At 41.2% G+C, this 23,484-nt stretch overlaps 1 protein-coding gene across 1 annotated transcript; it reads left to right on the forward strand.

The window, feature by feature from the left end:
- The first annotated feature begins 1,758 nt into the window (after window positions 1-1,758).
- On the forward strand, window positions 1,759-21,248 carry fbln2 (fibulin 2). Its single transcript, XM_049753874.1, has 17 exons — window positions 1,759-1,923; window positions 3,489-4,790; window positions 9,360-9,474; window positions 10,047-10,176; window positions 11,028-11,229; window positions 12,350-12,568; window positions 13,227-13,337; window positions 14,030-14,131; window positions 14,506-14,637; window positions 16,850-16,987; window positions 17,673-17,807; window positions 19,048-19,176; window positions 19,251-19,376; window positions 19,694-19,810; window positions 19,902-20,030; window positions 20,132-20,255; window positions 20,476-21,248. The coding sequence occupies exons 2-17, from the start codon at window positions 3,557-3,559 to the stop codon at window positions 20,831-20,833; spliced, it is 3,501 nt and encodes a 1,166-aa protein (XP_049609831.1). The 5' UTR covers window positions 1,759-1,923; window positions 3,489-3,556; the 3' UTR covers window positions 20,834-21,248.
- Window positions 21,249-23,484: the final 2,236 nt, after the last annotated feature.

Raw genomic sequence — 23,484 nt, forward strand, 5'->3', positions numbered from 1 at the left:
GCCTGCCACAGTACTGGTGGAGGATGGGTAGTGAGGGAGAGAGCAGGGCAGGTGGTCAATGATGTCATGACAACTAACATCAACTTTAGCAAAAACCCTGCAGACTTTGAAAGCTTTGCTATTGTCAGAAGCCATTTTGCAATTTTAATTCAATATACAAAGCAGGAACAGATTGTTACTCAATTAGAAGTGGCGCAAGTCACCATTCAAGCATGCATAGATGAGAAATTACAACAGCGTGGGGTGAAATTACGTCGCCCAAATCAGAATGTGTCAGATGATGTTATCTCATGGGCTGAGAGCCACGACAACACCTGGGGGGGTCTTTCGCCAGCTCGAACGGGGAGGTCGACTACTGCGGGAGGTCAATTAGTTTGGTTACTACTACCTGCAGCACAATGCCATCCCTTCAATATTAATTCATGTTTCCTGCAGTCATTGGATTTTAACGATGCAGACTTTCATTTTTAAACATGCTATTCGGAAGAAAGCTGTTTGAATTTTATGTGACATCATTCACTAAGTGTCTTGCAACATACGTGTTGCTGCGGGTGGCCTTAGATCATAGGTGTTATGTCATCGTTGTGATCAACCCGTGAGGTGCAACATCTGTTGATCTTTTTATTTTATTTCCTTTCGAAAGTCTGCTTTCTAACGGGTGGCGGCTGGTTATATTTCACAACAAAAACGGCTTCCCCAGGGATTAGCCAGCTCCAGAGCTCCTTAGGTCTTATTAACAATAATTGTGCGAGTCTGTAGAACTCAGTAGACCGACGTCATACATCTGCCTCCAATTGTGTGACAACCAGTGGCATTTTGGATGGAAAAGATTATATGGAAGAAGAATGCGGAGTAGGGGACTTCCTGGAGCAATACTCTCCTGCTGTCTGATGTCATTATTTGTTTTTTAAAATGAAGACTGAATAGTGATTTGCACCTTCAAGTGTACCATCTGTCCTTTTGGTCATGTTCACAATCTTTTCTAACTGCTGTTTTAGGGTCTTTGTCTTCACAGCCTTCAAAATGTGTCCATCTTCCACAGCTGTTGTTTACTTGATGGCTGTTATTTAGTACACCAGTGGTTTATTGCTTCTTTAGGGCAGCCCAAATGGTTGCATTGGCTATATGGCCAATGGTAGTGCAATACGTCTGATTGATTTGCCAGTTTAACTGTCGTTTGTGTGACCACACACAGACAGCTTCTCTTTCATGTTGGTTACACGTCTTCATCAGTATAAATGTACTCTTCAGGAGGAAAATTCTCATTTGAAGCAGAAACAACTATTTTTTATGAATGTAATTGAGGAAATTTGGGCAACAAACATACATCACTCATACGTTCCGGGGCTTTTACTCATAAAAATGGGTGGTTTTAATTTAGTAAGTGATATTTTTTAAGTTTGATGATGATTCACATGCTAAATGTGAAAATGGATGCTGAATGCTGATGCACATAAAGCATAAAACACTTTTTTCCCCCGTTATCAGTCAATTATGAAGACAGTGCCATCTGCTGGAGTTTGCCACCTTAAATTGATAAATAAAATAAAGTGTACATTTGATTACAGATAAATACTATTGATTCTTCTCTGATACATATTTAAACTGCATTTTGGCTTTTAAAACTGATGGTGAACATACAATTTCTGTATCTTCATTAGGCTGCAGCAAATGTCCGCTATTTTGTGTTGCAGGGACAGGAGTGGCATAAATCTTTGCAAAGCGTTGCCAGTGGTAGAATTGTTGGTCGGGCTTTCTCCCACCCTCGGGCTTTCTCCCACCCTCCCCCCTCTCCTCTTCTCTCCTCTCCTCCCTTAATAAAAAAGGCAAGGGCGCTCCCAGTCTACTCGGAAGTTGAGCTTGCTCACATTTTTTACGCGCAAGTTTCTTTGGGAAGCACAACTCTGCAGGATCGGGTTCAAGGTAGGTCGACTCCAAACAGCCCGTGCACTGGAAGGATATGTAATGTTTGTAACGCAAGCAGCAATGTTGGGAATGATTTATTTTTGCTGCTTTTTTAAATTCCATGTAGATTTTGCATGCTTGGTTATGAACTTACAATTTAAATGTCATCTTCTTAACACAGTCTGTAACAACCTTTTTTATTTGTACTTCAACATTTGTGGTTAAGTGATCTTTTTTCTAACTGCAAGCATTTAAAAAAAAAAAAAAAAGCTTTGTGCATTATAAGCTGCTCAAAATCCAAAACAAGGTTTGCACGTGAGGTTGTGCGTATGTGCACGCACTTCATTTGTTGTGGTTAAAGTTCAGCTTTTGACCCCTGGACGGAAGAGAAAAACACACAAATCACAATTTAACACTAATTCCTCCTGATTATCCAAAGAAACAAAAGGCTTTGAATATTCGAGACAGTTGTCTGGGTCATTTTTAGATGGTCTCTCATGATCATAGTAAGGCGCCACAGCAAAGGGGCCACGTGCCTTTTAAAGACAGGAGATCTGGTAAAATAATTTTGTACCCGCTGAGCACAAAGACATCATTGACTCCCTAAATGGTACTGCAGCAGGACGCTTTTATGTTCCACAGTGGCTTAACGTGGTGAAACAGATGTTACATATATTTTAATGGCATGAAAATCACTTTGGTGACCTCCACGTTTGAATCGTTGGTTACATTTTGTAACCAAAGGTTCACATTTTTAGTGTTTGGTAAATTAACTACCTGTTATCTGGGGATTAATACAAAAATACTTTATGTGTCATGCTTCCAAGATCAACAAGTTTGTTCCTTTGTCACAATTATCTGCCACATCTTAAACAGCCCTGCTTTCCACGAGAACCAACTTGTGAAATAAGGCTGCTTAAAACATTTGAGGAAGAGATATCAACAACTACCTAAATCACTCTGAACAAATATATATATTTTATGATTCAAATATGTTCAGAAGATATGCCACAGTTGGCTTTTGCAGCCCACGCAAAATACCAGCAGCAATAGGAAAAGCAAAATAGAAAACACCTGGTTTTCAAAAGGCACTGATTTGTAGTCACATCGCTTACTCTGACGACGAAAACTTTGCGCTGCTTTCCTACCTGTAGACAGTGCACATGTGAAAAAAACATCTTGGCTATCCATTAAATGTATTACTACCAAAGTTCATGACTTAGAACATGTCAAGCTGCGTGTGTTGGCCATGTAGACTTTTATTGAAAACGTTTTAAGATGTGCGATGATCCAGAGGGAAAGCAATTCAGTGATTTGTTGCGTCGTAACCTTCTATGTTTTTGCACTCTTTTACTAGCAGCTGATGAATTTCGCTGTGTTATTGTGGAGCATATTTCCCTGTTAGCATCACTTTTTGTCTCAATTTCACATGTGGTTAAATATAACCCATGACTTGTAACCCCCATGTGGTACCAAAACAAAAGCTTAGAGAAAACAATATTTGGCAGGCTATCAAAGTTAATGACTATGACACCATAAAGTTTAGCCCACTATTAATATGTCACAATTTTTCATTTCCACAGGCTAACAGAAACACCTGTTTTGGAATCCACCTAAAAAAACAGTGTTGTCTTCTATCTCTAAACACAAAATGAATGCACAGAGACTTGTTTTGTGTTTGTGTTGGGTTCTGCTGCGCATTCACACTTGCCGTAGCCAGAAGGACTGCACAGGTGTGGAGTGCCCAGTTCTGCAGAACTGCATTGAAACCATCCTAGACACAGAAGCCTGCTGTCCCACCTGTTCACAAAAAGGCTGCTCCTGTGAAGGCTACCAATACTACGATTGTGTCCAAGCAGGCTTCCGTAAAGGGAAAGTCCCAGAGGGCAAATCCTACTTTGTGGATTTTGGGAGCACCGAATGCGCTTGTCCGCAGGGAGGAGGGACGATAAGCTGCCGTTATATGGAGTGCCCTGAAATTCCACCAAACTGCATTGATATTTTACAACCTGCAGATGGCTGTGCGGAATGTGGGCAGATTGGTTGTACCCATGGCAACAAGAAGTTTGAAGCAGGATTTACTTTTAAGATAGACCAGTGTCAGGTATGCCACTGTCCAGATGAGGGGGGCAAGCTAATGTGCTCGCATATTCCTGACTGTGACGTCCAAAGTGTTAATGAGCCCACACAGGTTGCAACCACCACTGAGAACACCAAAACTCCGAAAGACACTTACAGCCGTGCTTCTGGAACCAAGTTAATGCTGGGAAACACGCTCCCCTTGTACAAGCCAGATCCACCCAGTTTTGGCACAGATGATTATGACTACTCACAGCCTGAGGCAACATCTCCCCCAATCGGAAATCTGGCCCAACCAACTACAGTTCCACTGACTTACCCTGAATCAAGCTCCACCTCAAATGATGACAGAAGCGCGCTGAGGGATCCACAAAAAACAGAGGAGAGCAGTGAGGATGATGACATGCGTAACCAGGGTCCAATAAGCACGACGATTCAAAAAGAAACATCAACACTTGAAACAACAACACAGAAAGTGACATTGGAGAACCGCAGGTCACACCAAGAAAATGAAGGAAACAGCGGTAGAAGAACGCTGGTGCACAAAATGGCACATCAGAGCCACAATAAAAAGAGTCGAGATAGCCGTGTCAGGAATCACCACGTCGTCCATTCTGGCGGCCCTATCGTTTCAATGGAGCACGGACAGAGTCCTGATGAGAAGGCTCAGAGCTCGCAGACCACAATCCAGATCCTGCCCACCAGGATGACTCCAATCAGGTTGGGGGGGGATGGAGAGCAGCCCCAAAGACACCCTCAAAACGCCTCCCACTACCAACCCCAGCATGAAGATAGAGAGCTAAACGGTAAGTGTTTTCTCCTTTCTCTTTGTGTGTTGACAAACATGACGCCGATAAATGTCCACTTAGATACAAACTACACTGTGCTGATTTTGACCCCAGCAAGGTCAAGGTGGGGTTGCAACTATTGTGACGTTTCCATGCGACACATGCGTTGTCTCACTTCCTGTCTTTTGAGGAGGAATTCATAATGACTCTATTCAAACTGGCAATGTTCCAGGAAAAGCATTACAATTGTGCATGAAAAGTGTGTTTGCCTCAGATAGCATTTATCTACCCTTGGCTAAAGTGCAGGGAAAAAAACTTGGGTGGAGAAGATTATTTATAAGTAGGAGGGGGCCAGGAAATTGGGCATATATTTGACACTATAATACATCGGGAAGAGAGGACAGTGAATTCAAAATTAGTTTCTTTTTTCTACTTAGGCTAGTTTAAGGGTCTGGTTTTTTTTGTCTGTGCCTGTCAGACCGACTTCTTTCAGCACCTGGCATTTGTAGGTACGCATAACATATGTTGAATGCATTTCGGAGGTGTTTCTGTGCCGGTGAACTTGCAGCGCTGTGTCAAGTTGCTTTCGAGGTGTTAAGTTGATGACTGAAAGTCAGAAAAGTTCATTTTTATTTGTGCTCGCTTAGGGAATGTTACAGGCCTTGTCACGCCTGACTCAAGTGTGAGCTTTGCGTATCGTGCTTGAGGATGGAATTCTGATTTTCACAAGGATGTGGATTGCAAAAAGATTGAGAATGCCTTGTCTTTATCATCAATTAGGATTTTTGATTCATGTCTGTTATTTACTTAATCTTTAATTTGGATCTTGAGCTGTAAAATTTTGTATCCTATACGTTTTGATGACCTTTTCTAATCATCCGCCCTTTGCTGTGTTCCAAAATAAATGTGTTGACTCCATCTCATTTGTTCCCTCAGTCCAAACAGATGCAGAATGCGCTCAAGAGGAAATGGGGTTGGGATTGTTGATGCCTTCTGATACCAGTCCGGATTTAGTATAGGATTTCTTGGGGGTTGTACCTGCAAATGGCGTAAGACCAGTGTGATGAATGAGGCCACTGTAGTGACTTGATTGCCAGACCAAACTCAGTGTTCCCTACAGAGCTGCTGTGATGACTTGTCTCCTGTGAGTTTGCTACTTTCCCAATCTTGCCAGTAATCAGCTGATCTGAAGCTTACCTCCATATTACCTTTTCACTTGGACTGCAAACTTAAAAAACAAAACAGGTTATTATTAGCATTGTCGTAACATGCAGAATGTGGGAGTGAGGCCAACAGATGCATTTTTTGAAATGCAAGGTGAATTCCAGAGTTGACCTTTGCGTGTGTGTCAGGAATACGAATGAGGTCAATCTCGGGTTATTGGTGTCTTTTAGATCACTTACAAGAATTCCAATCTGCCCTCCACAACATTTCTTGATCCAAAAGAACCAGTATGCATTTGTCATGTACTGCTCAGAAACATTGTCCCACACACCGAAAAATAATAAAAAGTATCTTATGTGTATATATTAGTAGACTCAAAATTATTTGTTGCATTCATAAAATAATTAGTACCACACTTCTCATTGGGCTGGAGTCATACCAAAATCAAGACATCTGGAGCCTTGAATGAGCCTTTCCTGCTTTCTGCTTTGAATTCAGACCTTGGAATGAATCGAGTACAAAGAGGAAATGAGAAGCAAGGAATATGTTGTTTTGAGTTGAACATACTAAACCAATTGAATATTCATTTTCAAAGCAGATGTTGAGCTGTTTGAAATGAATTCAGCCTGTGTTTTTGAGAAGCACAGGCTATAAGAATTCAAATTAGTCCTGACAGCCTGTAACAAGTTTTTATCCAGCCTTAAGAGTTGCTCGTTGGCTCCTGGCAACTTTAGCTCCCTTGTAGCAATGCGCCAGCATCTGTTTGCAGTTTGTTTGCCTCTTTGTCTGGACAGCAATCACTGAAATGTAGCTACTAGATTAGCTATTAGGTTTAGCTCTATGCCATTAAAAATCTGCTAGTGTGAGAAAAGTAGCATCTTTTGGGCGTTGGGAGTGTAACATTGTGTTTGTATTTATTATTCAAATACTGTACTCAGAATTGGCTTCCTGGTAAATTGGTGCATCAGAGGCACAACGAGAGAACCAGGATTTATTTGCCTTTCAGTAAGGATCCAACGAAGCAGGACATTGCCTTGTCCCAAGTGTACATTTGCACAGCCAGCTCCGTCGGTGAAGCAATAGCTCTGTTCCAGCACTTGTAATATCTCTTAAGATGGCAAATTTGTGGCCTTAACCTCCCCGACCCATCCCACACAGTAAATTTCATAAAACGTATTCTACATAATTTACTGCACATCAGTACTTTGAAAACAGCAAGTTGAGCCAGTAAAAACGTGGGAAAGGTCAACTTAGATTAGGTGTATGTAGGGAGTTAGAAATAGCTCTTAGCTAATGTGTTCGCCTTGATTGTCAGTGTTTTTTAAGCGTTTTTTTTTTTTTTTTATCAGCAAAACAATGTTCTAGTTTTTTACCCCATTTACACAGTCTGGGATTTCTCTTTTTCAGTGTAGTTGTGTGCTATGTGAAACATAATGAATGGCAGTTTCATCTTGCCACATTCTTCGGGCTGCAGATAGGTGAAGGGTGCCGCAAGGAGGTGTAATTGGATTGAGCGTTCCGGCTCCATCTGAGCCCAAGGCAACTCCTAATAGCTTGTGTCAATTTACTGTAAACCTATTGTTAAAAAAGACGAATGAAATGATTGTTGGCTAAGAGTCTCAAGGAGATTAAGGCAAAAACTGTCAATCAGAATCCAAACTGACTGCAGTGGATTTGATATTTGACAAAAAACACCTTTTGGCTTTCACAAACAGCCATCTGCAAGGATAAGATGACGTAGGCCTTCTTATTAAAATGTTGGATTTTTTCTAACCACTTCAACTGTATGGAAACTCATTTCTAAGTCTGCAAAACAAGCCTTGATTAGTGGCAGCATGCGGCTGCTTTTATGACACTCCAGACATGTTGAGAGCTGTACCTGTCCTTTGTTATTCTACCGACATATTTTCCAAGAGACTGATGTCACTGGTTTGGATTTGGACAAGAGGCAAGTATGTGGTACCTTTCACTAATAGACAAATAAAATGACAGGCTTGGTGAATAAAGATGGTCCTCATTCTCCACTCAAAGGCAAAATTGTGGTACCGTATTTTCCGCACTATAAGGCGCACCGGGTTATAAGGCGCACCTTCAATAAATGGCCCATTTTAAAACTTTGTCCATATATAAAGCGCACCGGATTATAAGGCGCATAGAATAAATAACTCAACGTTGCTCAAACGTTAATGCAATCACAATATAGTAATACTCAAAATAGTGAAAATGATAACAAGATATCAATAACTCAACGTTGCTCAAACGTTACTATCACACAACACATAAAATAAACACGTAAAGCTTACATTAATAAATTAGTCCTCATCCACGAATCCATATTGGTCCATATATAAGGGGCACCGGATTATAAGGCGCATTGCCGGCTTTTGAGAAAATTTGAGGTTTTCAGCTGTGCCTTATAGTACGGAAAATACGGTACTCTTTTGGTAAAGAATAAAGAACCCACAATTATGCCCCATTGATAGGATGTGTTGCTACAAAAAACTGATTCTGAAAATGATTTTTATTGTACTTCATGGTTTGCAGTCCACACTTGGATGTCAAAAATGGACTGTGTAGTGTAATTTTGAAGAAAAAATGTTGATAGAAGGCATACCTCCCCACCAAAGCCTCACGATCACTAGTTCCAAACACAACATAGTTACTGTTGGAGGCATCCATCCATTTTATATACTGTTTGTTGTCATTAGGCTCATAGGTGGGCTGGAGCCTGTCGGGGTATGCCCTGAGCTGGTGAGCAGTCAATTTCAGGTACATGTCACCAGTAGCTCACATGTGGTGATTTAGGATTTGGAGCCAAAGGACTAAGATATACAGAAAAATAATGAAAATTTTTAAAATCAGTAATTTTAGATTAATGCCACCACCTAAAACAGAATCATAAGATTCAAACAAGGTTATTGTATGAGAAATACTTGATACTAGTATATGTTGGCTGAGAAAGGCACCAGGGCAGCTAGTTTAGCTCCAAGATGGAATGCACTGCCATGTAAAAGCATATTTTCCCAGTAAACTGGATAATGTGTTTTTACTCCGTCTGCTCCTTGACCCAGTTTCAAAGGAAGTGCTAATGTGTTGCTCTTTCCTCTGCTCCTGCGCTGATTAGCCCAGATGTTGCAAATAAGTCCAATTTTGCTCTGAATGTATTTTCAACAGGTTTCGTGCTTCTCCCTGCCAAGTGAATGTGAGGGATGGGAAATCTGAGAACAAAATGTGCCTCTTAGTATCAGTGTACCATCGCCAAATACAGTACTAATTCTTTAATTCTGTCTGCTCGCTTGACATTTACTGCCGTATCAAAGCCATTCAAATGTGAACCTTGTTCCACCTGAACTCCCATTTGTTTCTAATATTTAAAGAGTATGAAACGTGGAGTCAGGAAAAATGTGTGTTTATGTTTCACAGTGTCTGTCGTGGAGCTGGTGGAAGCCTGCTGTGAGACTGGGGCAAAATGGGCTTCAGTTAATGGTCACTGCAACAACATGGATCGACCCACGCAAGATAGACAGTCCATCTGCTGGTGAGACTTTTGTTCCAAGTCCTGCACATGTTTTCATTTCATTTGAACGTACCCTGTGTCATGTTCAATATTTCAAATCTTGAGGTTGGTTTGAGGAGTTACAGCAGAATATGTGCCAACATGAAAATGATCTATTTGGACTTGAAAATATAAATTACTGTCATTTAAGGCAACACTTTTAGTTAGAGCAACAAAGCAAGCACGTTGTTTGTACTTTAAGTTGGGGTTGAGTATAGAATTGTTGACAGCTGTTCTGGAAAGTAATCCTTTGTTAGAAAGCCACAACACAACACAAAACAGCAACATCTTTTAGCAAAGCGTGTTGACTTGAAACTTTGTACTTCAAACATTTTTTTACAGTGACGAAACGGGCGAATTCTTTTTCAAGGTCAATTGACAAATTAATGATTTCATTTTCGTTTGCGTTTTTTGCTACAAGCATAACCTCAAATTGCAGTTAAATCCAGAAAATTGTTCAATTGTTGTAATTATTCATAATTAGTATTTTTGGAATAAACTCCATCATGTCTCAGCGGTCTTTTTCACCTATATGTTTTTTTTCTTTCTGTCAGGACATCTCAGCAGCGGTGCTGCCTCGGCTCCCTGAGAGAAAGCCGATGTCTGGCTGGAATTGGTGCGGCCAAAGACGGAGATATGTGTGTAGAGGATGCCGTTGATACGTGTGGGCACAGTTCCTACAAGGCAAGTCATTGTGGCCTGATGCAGCAGCAAAGGGCAAACGTAGTTCGCTGGGTTCAGTCAAAATGACAATTTACAAGTTAGACTGAATTCTGTCCGAATTTGTATTTGACAATTGCATTAGTCACAGAATAATTGATGCTATGTAGTCAGTGTTTGATGATTCTAGTTCAAGTCCTTGGTCAATTGCCTTATTTAATTTCGACAAATGACTGAAAGTCAATTATTGCTGAAGATTCCCACCGTCTTACAAGCTTTGCTATCTTCAAAGGAGACCTCTGGAAGAAATGTTTGACCTTTTTGTAATTGCAGAAATATGTTCAGGAAATGGACCGAATAATTTAACACGGTAATGCAACAAGAGACGTTTTCTGCCAATTTTCTGTTAATGTCGTCCTTTAAATACTTCAACGATGTCAAGGATTTTTTTGGACTGAAACTTTTTTCACAGTATAATATTTTGTTCCAAACAATTTTTAGCAGCTCATTCCCAGATGGATTCATGAAACAAACTCTTGATTGAACAAACAAACAATTTATTCATTTCCCAACTTGATTATTGAACAGCCTGCACATATTTTCGGAACGATCACATGAATGACAATAATTACATTTAAAAACAAAAAACGTCTTTTGAAAAGCGAAATTAAGTTTGTTTGAGGGATTTTTTTTTCTTAATTAAATCTCGAGGACGGAAGGAAATCAATGTATGTTTCTATTAGAAAGGCCAACTCTTGTGCATCTGATTTGAAACTGCCGTAGACGATCTGTGTGCCAATGAAGTATCTACTTTGTAGCCAACTGTATCAGCCACAAAAACCCAAAAGCCACATGCTACATGTTATAACTTCCAGGAGTGCTGTGACTGCTGTTCTCTGGGGCTGAAGTTCCGCAGTGAAGGTCAAGAGTGTAAAGCCCACCGGCACATGGGCCTCCCCTGCAGACACGTTTTCCTCTTTTGCTGTAAGGGGGCGGAGTCATGGGACGAGGGTCATGAAACCTGGCATGCTGTTAAAGAGAAGCCCGCCCTTAGTGCTACTTCACCACCAAAAAGAGGTATGGACAGGAAGTGCAGAAACCACAAAAAGAAAACACAAAGCAAATTACTAACGTGTTGGATGGCTCATGCCAAGAGGTGAAAGCATTCAATCGATGCACTGCCGGGAAAAAGTAGTGCTTCGGACCAAAGGTAATCTGTTTTCTTGGCATTTAAATGAAGCAGGTCCCCCAGCATGGCTGACAAATGGCGTAATGGCCTCCAAGAACAAAGTGCAATCGTCCTGTCCAGCTCGCTTGGTTAATTCGAGGAGATCGAGTAGTGTATTTGCTTTTACTTCTCTGCTTTGCTGTTCCAAGTTTTGTCTTGGCGTTGTGTATTGCTTGCAGTTTGAAAACTCATTTAATTGGAAAACCAAATCGCTCTAAAGGATAGTTCTGCTTGTAAATCGTTGCCGGCCTAGAGTGGCTACAGATCAAAGTTAATGCCTTTTATTGTACGGTATATAGGGGGATTAGTATTTTACCGTTGTCATTTTATTTTAATCTGTTATATGTACTATGCTAACAGCAGTATTGCCACAGTTACCTTGAAAATGTTATTTAATAACGCTATTGATCACTTGCCTTGAACAAAGTTAGTCAAATTCGACAGTTGCTGACAACCCCGTATCATATAAATTATATAAAATTATCAACTTGGTTATGCCGGTATTTTATTGGTAGTCCATTTTAACAGTGACGTTTCTTTTTCAAACATAAAATAAACACAACTTGGTTGACTTAATACGACTAATAAATAGCTTAGCATCAGAAACCTGGTGAGCCGTGATTGGTTGCTGGCAACTGTGATGTCATTTTCAGTCGACAACAAGTGGCAAAATGGCCGCCCCCTGACACGGATAAAAATGGTTGAATTTTGCTGCCTAAATTATATTCCACAAATGCAGTATCAATCAGAATGTCATGTTTAGACTAATGGTGGCACATAGTACATATTATTGTAAAGACATTTTTTTAGTTGACTTCCTCTTTAAGAAGCAGTTTTAATGGCGCTGCACAGCTACTATGGTGACGGCCATCATTGGTAATCAATTGTCAGGTGATCCGTTTTCGTCAGATAGAAATGTGTAAACTATTATGTATTTATGTATGAAAGTATTAAAACTGTGTGCTTCAGTGGCCGACAGCCTTTATCCGAATGAGGCCTTCTCGATCGGAGAAGAGCGACATGGGGAGAACGCTGTGGAGGGGCCGACTGAGGTGGAGGACATGGACGAGTGTCTGATCTACGGCGGCAGCATCTGCCACCACAGATGTGTCAACACACCAGGCTCTTTCCGCTGCGAGTGCTTCCCGGGATATGTGCTGCAAGAGGATGCTCTCACTTGTGCACCAGGTACAACTTTATGTGGTGCTAGCAGACATTTCCACAGCAGGAAAAGTGTCTGTGGTATTAAATATGATTTAAAGTCAGCGTCGACATTTGATGTAATTTGCCCGCATAATCGCGGTGCATTATTTTCTCCGTCTCTTTTGAGTTCCTTCCTGTCTGCGAGTCTCGATACCGCCCGATAAAAGCCCCTTCAAATCACATGCTGACAACCTTTTCCTGAACTGACAGCCTTTCTTCACAAATCATGGCTGACAAAAAAAGCTTTACAGGCTTTGATGAAAAATATTTTCACTGGTTGGGAAAAACTAAAAACAGGAGGCCGGCTCACATGTCCAGTATGAGAAATATTTGCAGATAACGTTGTATGGCTTTGCTTCAGCGGACCAGACTTGATCAACAACACTTTTGCCAACACAAACCTGTCACAACAGGATGCAAAATTACAGTCAGGGATGGAGCCGGCCAATAAAGGCAAATGTTTGTCTGTAGGCAATGCTTTTTCCTGCCGCACCTTCACCGCTTTTACATATTTTCCTACGGCTGCCAGCGTCAGATTCGAAATAGGTGTAAGCCTTTAACTACGGCAGCGGTAGGCAAGGCAGACTTCTTGATTATAGTGTAATCCCTTGTGCCTATGATGAGCTTATTCATGTTTCCGCAGAGACAGTGGATGAGGAGAACACACTGAAGGAGGATGAGACCAAGGGGGCGGAGCCCACCACCTCTTCTACGCCACCCACCCAGCCTTCGGTGCCACTCAACCCCTGTGAAGGTTAGACAGATTTACGAGGGGAAAGGGAGAGTCAAGACTGAGCGCTGTTAGGTCCAAATTCATTTGAAATGACAGGAAGAGAAGCTGATAGTTAGACATGTCTATTCAATTGCAAAAGTCATGATTGGATCTGCTAGGCCACTGGTGTGCAAACTACGGCCCGGGGGGCATTCGCGGCCTGTCGTCCATTTTCTAGCGGCCCTCCGCATATATAAAAAACTCAGCTTGCAGCCCTATTGGGTACAGGTTTAAGAAAAGTAATGCGTGTGATGCACCTATTATCAGCATTTCGCTTTATAATGCCTCATGAATTAAAATATTTAATTACATTATATTACTTTCAAATCAAAAAATGTTTTTTTTTTTTATAAATTTCTGCTGTTTGTCAAGGTCTGATTTGAGAAAACATTAATAATTAAGATCCTCGAGTAAACACTGCTTTAAAAATGGTCATCTTATACCATATTCTACTGAATGCAAACATTTTTCTTGTCAGTCAGAAATTTAGTTCGACGCACCATTTTTTAAGTGAGCGCCCGGCGAACATTTTTGACGAAATGTTACCCTGGCTAACTAACCTTTGCTGCTCAATGGGATACGGGCTTTATTACCTATTACTCTTGCTTTAGTTCTCAAGGTCAGGGCAGGGGCCAATTTATTTTAGTGTGTTGATCCCGCTTTAATATTTGCAGGAAACGGCCCTTGTGACCAACATTGCATCCCTGAGGGCGGAAGGCCACGCTGCTCTTGTTTCCCAGGCTTCTCTCTCATGGCTGATGGACAATCCTGTGAAGGCAAGGCACATTTAACACTGGAAACATTTGCCGACAGCTAACCCGGGTCGAGTATGGAGGTTGGATCCAATTACAGCACAATATGGTGTGTAATTTCACTTCTCCATTGAGGAACAGTTTTTCTCCAATTGGGGTGAGATTCTTGGAATGCCTCTTGCTAATTTATCTTCTTATCTCATCAGCACCTCAAGATGTGCAGAGAAGATACCGCTTTAACCTATTTAACTCCTGGCAACATACTGTGAAATAGACAAATAATACAAATTCAAATATACATGATATATTTTTTACATCTTCTTTGAAATTAGATTCTTTGTGGGTTGGCTTTCTTCACTGTGATACATTTCTCCTTTGTTCTTTTCTTTCTGTTTCAGATATGAACGAGTGTACGTCAGCGCATGCCTGCCAGTTGAACGAACGCTGCTTGAATACTGCAGGGAGCTATGTCTGCCAAAGACTGATCACATGTCCCCCGGGATACCAAATCAACGGAGACATTTGTAAAGGTGTGCCAAACTTGTATTAGCATCAAAAAGCAAAATACTTGAATTCACAAAATGAATAAAGCACATTGAATAGATTAGAACTAATTGTAGAGCCAAAACGGAAATAAGAAAAACGTGCCACTCGAACTACCATGGAATTTGCTTCCACTTTCATCTCAGGATGGAGAGCTCCTGTGCATATCCATGCAAGGCAAGCGCCCAGTGTGCAATATGTCTCCCATGCGTCGTAAATTTGTCCCGTGCAGAGATCTGATTCCCAAATCAGCAGCAGTGCTCTTGTCGATGATTATTAGATGCGCGGCAAGTGCTCTTTGCCTCTGCAGGCTTTTGTTGGAGCCAATCAAGGCGACTTCTCCAATCTTGCGCTGCTTGTAAATGTAAAGAATGTTCAATCAAGCACAAAGACCATTTAAAAAGAAACTGTATTAAAAAGCGAGGCTCTAAGCAGAAAGCATTTGGGCCATTAAGGCTTTGGTGTCTCTTCCTGTTGGTGGCTGACGAAGACGATCTAATTGAACTCTTGTCCCTTGTCACAGTGGAAGCAAATAGACAACGGGGATGAAATTAATTGCGGCGCTCTGCCAGAATGACACACAATGGTGTGGTTGAGATTGATAATCAATTGTGCTAGCCTGACATTAATATTCGGGTTATTAAGGTGGCGCTTTGGAGGGTTGCAACAGTTGATTTTTTGGGTGCCAACTGCAGAGTGTGTGCACAGGATAGAAATACGGTGCTAATTCCGAGTGGTGGTCCCAGCTTGAATGGCGCACTGTGCGAGAACCCGATTAGACCTTATTTTGTTCATTAAAATATATTGACTAATAACAATAATACGGCAACAGCAGAGAAGGTTTTGACAAATGTTACGTTGGGTGCTTTTACTGGTAAACTTCAATTATACACAATAACATGAGCATTTTTCGAAGCAAGCATACTGACAGTCTGACTGCTGTAATAAATTGAAAAAAACTAGGGAACATTGCAACTTACAATTCTCGATTGCCAATCGATGAGTCAATCAAGCTTATTTCATAGAATGCTTTTTATACATAAGAATGCAACTCAAAGTGCTTCACATGATTAAAATGACCCCCTCGCCACTTCCAAGGACGCAAACAAACACATGGGAAAAGATACAATAACAATGAATGACCTATTTAATTTATTGTCAGATGTTAGATCCCACTCTTGGTGCAGCACAAAAAAAAATCGTACTTTCCAAATTGCTGGGTATGAAATTAGATATATCAGACAGATTAAGTCAATTTCCCATCAGTAAGTAATACAGGCGAAGGAATGTATACCATGGGGATACATACAAACAATATCATCCATTTCTCCCTTGTTTTCTTTAATTAGGTCTTTATCGCCTGTGCCAGTTAATTTCTGGCTCATCAGATTTAAACCGACTTTCTCACCAGCAGTTAGGAATGCATATCCTTTATTCGTTCAAGGTATACACATTCCTGATGCCTTGGCTGTTAGGGAGGTCACCGCCAGTCTTGCATTTTGTATCCTGCTTCCTCTCTTTGCAGGTTTGTGCGTAATCTGTCGTGACCTTAGGGCGGCTCGCTGATGCAGTTACACTGGCGAACTCCATTTGGCACTATTTGAAACTACTCGACACATATACACCATGATTTGTAATTCTTCGAGATAGTGATTCCTCTTGAGTGTTGGGGTTTTACTGTGGCAACAGATGTCGTTTGATTGACAAGGAGTAAATCCCTTGGACGGCAGGTGTTGAGAAGACTCTTGAGGAATACGCCACCAGTTTCCGTCAAACTAGACAGATGTTCATTCAAATATCCTGCAGAAGGTGTGAGGTAATTTTGACAGTTAAATATAGAATTGCATCATTTAGTCAATTATGGGTGATAAAGATAAGATTGCTATATAGTATTACTCACCATCATTAATTACCTGGCAGCTTTAAGAATTTAACAGGCCGGGAGAACCGGCTTTACGTGAGACCTACACTTCACCATTAGGCCATACTGCCATCTAGTGGTGGAGTAAAGCATTGCACGCATTTTGTGTTACAGCATTTATTGAACAAGGCATAAAAATAGAAAAACTCATGGACTGTTAAGTAATGATGGATGCACAGATTAGTTATTGTGACGATTTGGTTAGGATTCAATACATTAGTTGTGTGAAATTCATGGACATACTTTAATCAGCTTTTGTGTTTTACTCTCTTTGACAGATATTAATGAGTGTATGGAAGGCAGTCATGACTGCATGCCCGAATATGAGTGCGTAAATACAGAAGGGTCGTTCAAGTGCAACCTCAAACCCCTTTGCTCTGTTGGATTTGAACGGGATGCACAAGGCAACTGTTTAGGTAAGAGAATTCTTTCTACTTGACCTTCTGGTTAAATATACGCACGCACACATCAAGTATTGTTATTGTTATTAATACGTGAATAGCAAATGACCTAAACATGCAAAAGTAACCGGGGCAAGTTGAGGCAGCCGACGCCACTGTAAAATAACTTTTGCCTATTCCAAGAATAAGCTCCAACTATGTTGAGTGAGAATGGAGTGTTTTCTTTTTTTCTTTTTTTTAACCAAGTTCAGTCTAGTTATGTGCGGCCTTTGCCAGCAGGTGACTCCCATGCAGCCCTTGATGGCTGCATGTTGCTGTCGCCCAGGTGAGTGAGTTGCAAGGCCGCCGGGACACGGGGGTTAAATGCCACACAGGCAGGAGATCAGAGAGGCTGCTGTTGGGGGGTGCAGGGTGGAAGGGGGGGGCGGATAAAAGGCAATCCTGTGTCCTACCCGAGTACAAACTGATGCTGTGGAATTAGCGCCCAGGGGCAGGAACTGGGGCAAGTTGAGGCAGCCGACGCCACTGTAAAAGAACTTGAAGAAATGCTCTGAAATATGGAGAAAATCTGACATGTTGTTCATTTCTCCAAAGCATCTCAACTGTGTTGATATCTGAATGTGATTCAAGTGACGTCCCGTTGCCTCTGTGTCCCTTTTTTTTTTCCTCACTTCGATCGCTTTGTGTATTTGTACACCAGATACCGATGAGTGTCACACCGAGCCGTGCAGTTTAGGCTTTAACTGCATCAACACAGTGGGGTCCTACGTGTGCCAGAGGAAGATGATATGCAGCCGTGGCTATCACACCAGTCCTGATGGGACCACTTGTATTGGTAAGATTTGGCGTCGAGGCACTACTTGAACATCGCACAGTCGGAGGGATTGGCGTTGTTAAAATAAGAAGCACAGAACTAAGAAATGATTGGCAACTGAATATGTATGTCAACTCTTTAATAAACGAGAGACAAGGAAGGGCAAGCAATCTGAGAATAAAAAGTTACATTTTAATATAAAAATACATTTAAGGTCTGCTATAGGGCGGGCGTTCTGTTTCTTCATTGGTGGGCGGGGTCATATACAGTACGCATAGGAAGAGGCAGTTAACAACACATCTTGCCTTGCTTCACAATAAACTCAAGTGATGACTAGAGAGAGAAAGAGGAAACTTTTTTACTTTCTAACTTAACAGAATACATTTTATTAGAGCAAAGCCATTTGTTTTTCCAACAGAACATTAAGTCAAATGGAGTCACAGAATCACCTTGAGTGTTATGTCGTACAAATGTGTCAGTCCTCTTTAATGAAGAAATGAAATGATGATGATTAAAAGGTTACACTGAACTACAAAAAGAATCATGCTGGTATATCATTGTCCTTTTTTTTTTCTTGTTTCTTCTGACATGAAATATTTCAAGTAGGGAAGTTGACACAGAACAAATTAAAAGCCACAGCTAAGCAATCTTGTGTCCATTTCCATTTAAAGTAAAAAGTCCTTGCTTTCAAAAAAGAAAATAATGAGTTTAAAATTGAACTTACTGCTTCGCTGACAAGGAACATGAACCGATTTTACCAGCTGGACCATTTGAGCTTTGAAAAGGAAATACTTATTTGACCTTTTCACATAGATGTTGCTAAATAAACAACATTATTCACTTCATTTCACAATTTAAAACACTTGTCAGCTATTTTCATAACATGTCCATGCCCTGTTTCATACAAGTAAGCAATCCATAAGATAAAAAACGAGTCCTCACAAGCCCCTAAAAGAAACCAAATATTCTAATTTCCCAATCCAATAAATGACATTTCTCCAATCTCGCCAATTTCACAGAGCAATCGTATCAGAAGTGAAAGCTTATAGGTTATGCTAATTTTAGCATCCAAGAAAACTCACCACTGATCCATTTACATTTTTGGCATGAATGTAGTTACAGTCATTGTAGTTGCTTGAAAGGGGCTCTGGATCTTCACCCAGCCTTGTTTTCTAAGTCATTGGTGGCAAAATGACATTGAAGCCACCATTTGCACACAATGGAGAAGTTCATCTCTTAAACGTCCTTGTGTGTCTTACAGACGTGGATGAGTGCCAGAGCGGTGCCCATCGGTGCGGAGATGGCCAGCTGTGCCACAACCTGGCCGGGTCCTATCGCTGCGAATGTCAGACCGGTTATCAGTACGACTCCTTCAGACGCATGTGTGTCGGTACGTTGGACGCTAGCTGTTGGGTTTTAAAATCTATTCCTCTTCGAAGTCTGCAGCCTCTGTTTTGTTTGCAGATATAAATGAGTGCTGGCACTACTCGGGTCGTCTTTGTGCTCAGACCTGCGAGAACACTCCGGGTTCCTATCAGTGCTCGTGCACCACCGGCTTTCGCTTATCCAGCGATGGCAATAACTGCGAAGGTGTGTCTATTAGCGGCTGCTAAAGTAGGCTTGTGTGTGCATCCATTTGTGCATGTTGGTGCATGTCAGCATAATTTTTTGGGGGTTAAAGTGTGCAAACATGTCTGCATGCGATTGTGGGCTAGAGTTTTTGATATTCTTCCTCCAGTCCAGTGAACAGTGTATTATTGGTAATGATGTTCGAGTTGCCTCCCTTGGAGCCAAAAAACATAATTGACTTAATAGCAACATTTCAGTTCAAATAGAAAGAATTAAAAGCCTTTGATCAGATACATTGTGACAGTAATGAGCTGGATGATGGAACCTTTCATCTCCAGATGTGAACGAGTGTTTGTCAAGCCCTTGCGGTCAGGAGTGTGCCAACATCTACGGCTCCTACCAGTGCTACTGCAGACAGGGCTACCACCTGCGGGAGGACGGCCACACCTGTGAAGGTGTGCCAAACTCATCTTTACAAATAGCATCATCACACCATGACAGTAGAAGGTAATCATCTGGTTGAATTATCTCCGCCCTGCCCGCCAGATATCGATGAGTGTTCCCAAAGCATCGGCCATCTGTGCACTTATAAGTGCGTCAACGTTGCTGGCAGTTATCAGTGCACGTGTCCGGAAACCGGATACACAATGTCACCAAACGGACACTCATGCAGAGGTGAAAACATCATCTGCAGGAACATTCATATGTGGAGAAATGATTCAATCTTTGTTGCACATCCGCGCTCATGCCTCGTTTCCTGTACGCAAAACGTCTAGATATCGATGAGTGCACCACAGGGGCCCATAACTGCTCGCTAGCTGAAACCTGCTACAACATCCAAGGTGGCTTCCGCTGCCTCTCTCTCAACTGCCCAGCAAACTACCGCAAAGTGTCTGACACGTGAGTATCCTAAAAATCAATTCACAACAATGGGATGATTATTAAATAATAAACACTTTACTAGATATCGTTCCCTTATGGTGTCAATAAAGACTGAGCTTTATTATTATAAATAAATAAATAAATAAATAAATAAATAAATAAATAAATATTTGTTCTAGATTTGGGGTTTTTTTGAGTTGATTTTTTTCAACTTTTTGCTTTTTGGGGTCAATTGTAGTCGCTGTGAGCGGATGAGCTGTCCCAACTACCTGGAGTGTCAAAAGTCACCGTTGAGAATCACCTATTACTACCTCAGTTTCCAGTCCAACATCGTCATCCCCGCTCAGATCTTCCGCATCGGACCTTCGCCCGCTTACTCCGGAGACAACGTCATCGTCAGCATCACGGAGGGAAACGAGGAAAACTACTTCAGCACCCGCAAGCTAAATGCCTACACGGGCGCCGTGTACTTACACAGACAGGTTGAGGGCCCGAGGGACTTCTTGATTCATGTGGAGATGAAGCTTTGGAGGCAGGGGACCTTCACCACCTTCCACGCCAGGATTTACGTTTTCATCACGGCCAACTCGTTGTAACAGATTCTCCGCAGGCCGCCATGGACCTTAAAAAAAAGGACTTTTTTTTTTCTACCAAATACAAAGTAGTATTCCCTTTTATTACAGTAAGGATATTATTTCCCATTGGTTGTAAAACCTCTTGCTTTACTCAAATCATCATATGTAAGAATTGTTTTGTTTGATAAATATGAGGTATAGCGTAAGAAATACTGTATTTGTGTGCCTCAAAAAAAACCACCTAAAACTATTCTTTCTGCAATTTGTTTTTGAAGTATTTTTCTAAACTCCATATTTTTATATCTCTGTACTATCTATTCTGTTGTATGTATAAGAATTGGATGTATTATAATTTTATACTAAATATCTGCCAAGTATTAAAGTGAACACCAATGTAGATGGTCGAGTTCGGATTAAATATATTTATTAGGGTAAAGGGATTTGAGTTGTTTTTGTTGTTGATTGGTATAGCAGGCATGTTTCATTTTTTTTTTTTTCGATTTCTCAGCCTTCTTCTAATTGGTTTTGATTCAAAAAGAGTCTGTCACGCCTCCGCTCCTCCAGTACCTTGGTCAGCGCTCCTCCTCCACCTGTCGGTACCACCCGGTCGGCGTCTTGCCAATGACGTACTCTGCTCACAGCCACGTTCATTGCCAGACACCTGTTCCTAATAAACTCATTGCCACGCCTCTCCCAGCTCACCAACTTCCCTATTTAAACCTCCCACTCTAATCAGTCAGTTTGTCCTGTATGCTATCCGACTGTTCCGGACTTGCTTCTGGTCTGGTTGCTGTCCGATCCCTGTTGCCGCCTTCGCTTGCTGCGTCGACCTACGACCCGTGTACGACCACGTCTGTTGCCCAAATTGTTTGTTTGCTCAACTTTTTATTATCTCTATGCGTCACACACAAGCGTGCTCAAGAAAGCTGAAGCACCCAGGCTACACTGACTACAATTCAATATGCCTTTTTATCCCTGACTTTACAAGCTAATGTGGGTCATCTACCAGGCAACCCCCACCAAATCCCAGAGTTCACTCAACTCCCCAGACCTCCTGTAATCATCGGAAAAGGCGTGTGTCTGTGACAGCGGTATTGATGCATGCTACACATCCAACCAGAGCTGATTGCCAATTTTCTGCTAGCTTGGGTGAGTTATAACGGCGAAGGTCATTCACACAAAAGCTACGATTTGTGTCATTTTGGCACTAATTTTAGTTTTGGGAAGCATAACAGCTGCTAGATCAGACAGCCAGCAGAGAGGCAGTCAATGCAGCGCTTGACTTTGACACGTTCCCCCTGGCATAACTCACACTAATAGCTACATGTGCACTTCTGAGTGTAGCTTTCAGTGACTGAGATTCTATTGTTGGTATGTAAAATGTGCATCCATCCTCACTTGTGATGACTGACATCTCTTTCCCCTAATTAGCTTTATCTGCTCTCCAAGATTAGGCGGCGTTGTGTTCCAGGGACAGTGAATCATACATCCCTGACAGGAAGATACATCCATCCATTAAGGCTTGAGGACATGGACAGGAAGTTTGGAAATGACCCGCAAAGATTGAGAGGTACTCTTGACCCACTGTGTCAAAATACCTACAACACATCAATAATCAGTGTGTGTGCGTGTGTGAATGTATGTGTGAATATATATATATATATATATATATATATATATATATATATATATATATATATATATATATATATATATATATATATATATATATATATCCAACCATTTAATGATGGCTCTTTAAAATAGACCTACTGAAATGATTAAAATGTAATCATCTTTTAAAGAAGAGCGACGACTGACATCGTCACTGTAGGCTTTGTAATATTACTATGAAACCTATTATTAAAACTATAAATCAACCGCACCTGTTCTTATTTATGCGTCGTGGGCTCTGCATTCTCCTCTTCAATTATGTTCCACTTCAGTGAGTTAAATATCAAAACGAAAATAGATGCGCTGTAGGCGGCATATTGGATGAGGCAAGCTCCAGTCACAGGCAGGAGCCACTTAGATCAGCCAGAATTGAACCAAGAAACCAAAAACCTCATTGCATTTATTGTATCATGCATTGAAAAATCCCCTCATGTAAACCCAATCATATGGTAGACATTTATTTTTTTTATACATCTGCTTGGGAGCAGGGTGTGTGTGAGGACAGTCAAAATGTGGATGAAAGTCTTTAATAACTGCCCAAGTGTGAAGGCTATGGTGGTGTGAGGATGGGGTGTCAGTGTGGTAATGAGAGTGAGGAGGAGGCGGCGTCATAGGCACACTTGTCTTTGATAGCTCAGGTGGTCATTACCTGAGGGAGAAGAGAGAGTTAATGGGCATTCTGAGCAACAGACAAGCACAGGCTAGAGCTTCTTCTGCCACAAGCGGTGGGAAGTATGCATCAGAGCATCGGGCTGGGCCCCAATATCAAAATGCTTGTCATTTTCTCCACTTGACTGTCTTCATTGTGTTTCATAATGTATTTCATGTCTTGTAAATTATTTTGTAGCCTTTACAAAAATATCAGAAAATGCCTACTAAAATTTTATTCTATCTGGGTGACAATTTTTCATATCACAAAAATGATAGCTGTTCCTCCTAGTTTGTCAGGGTGATAGTAGGTTTTGTCTTCTTGAAAAATAGTTTTTGATGTTTGATCA

The sequence above is a fragment of the Syngnathus scovelli genome, chromosome 2 (genome assembly GCF_024217435.2).
Source record: "Syngnathus scovelli strain Florida chromosome 2, RoL_Ssco_1.2, whole genome shotgun sequence".
Classification (NCBI taxonomy): domain Eukaryota; kingdom Metazoa; phylum Chordata; class Actinopteri; order Syngnathiformes; family Syngnathidae; genus Syngnathus; species Syngnathus scovelli.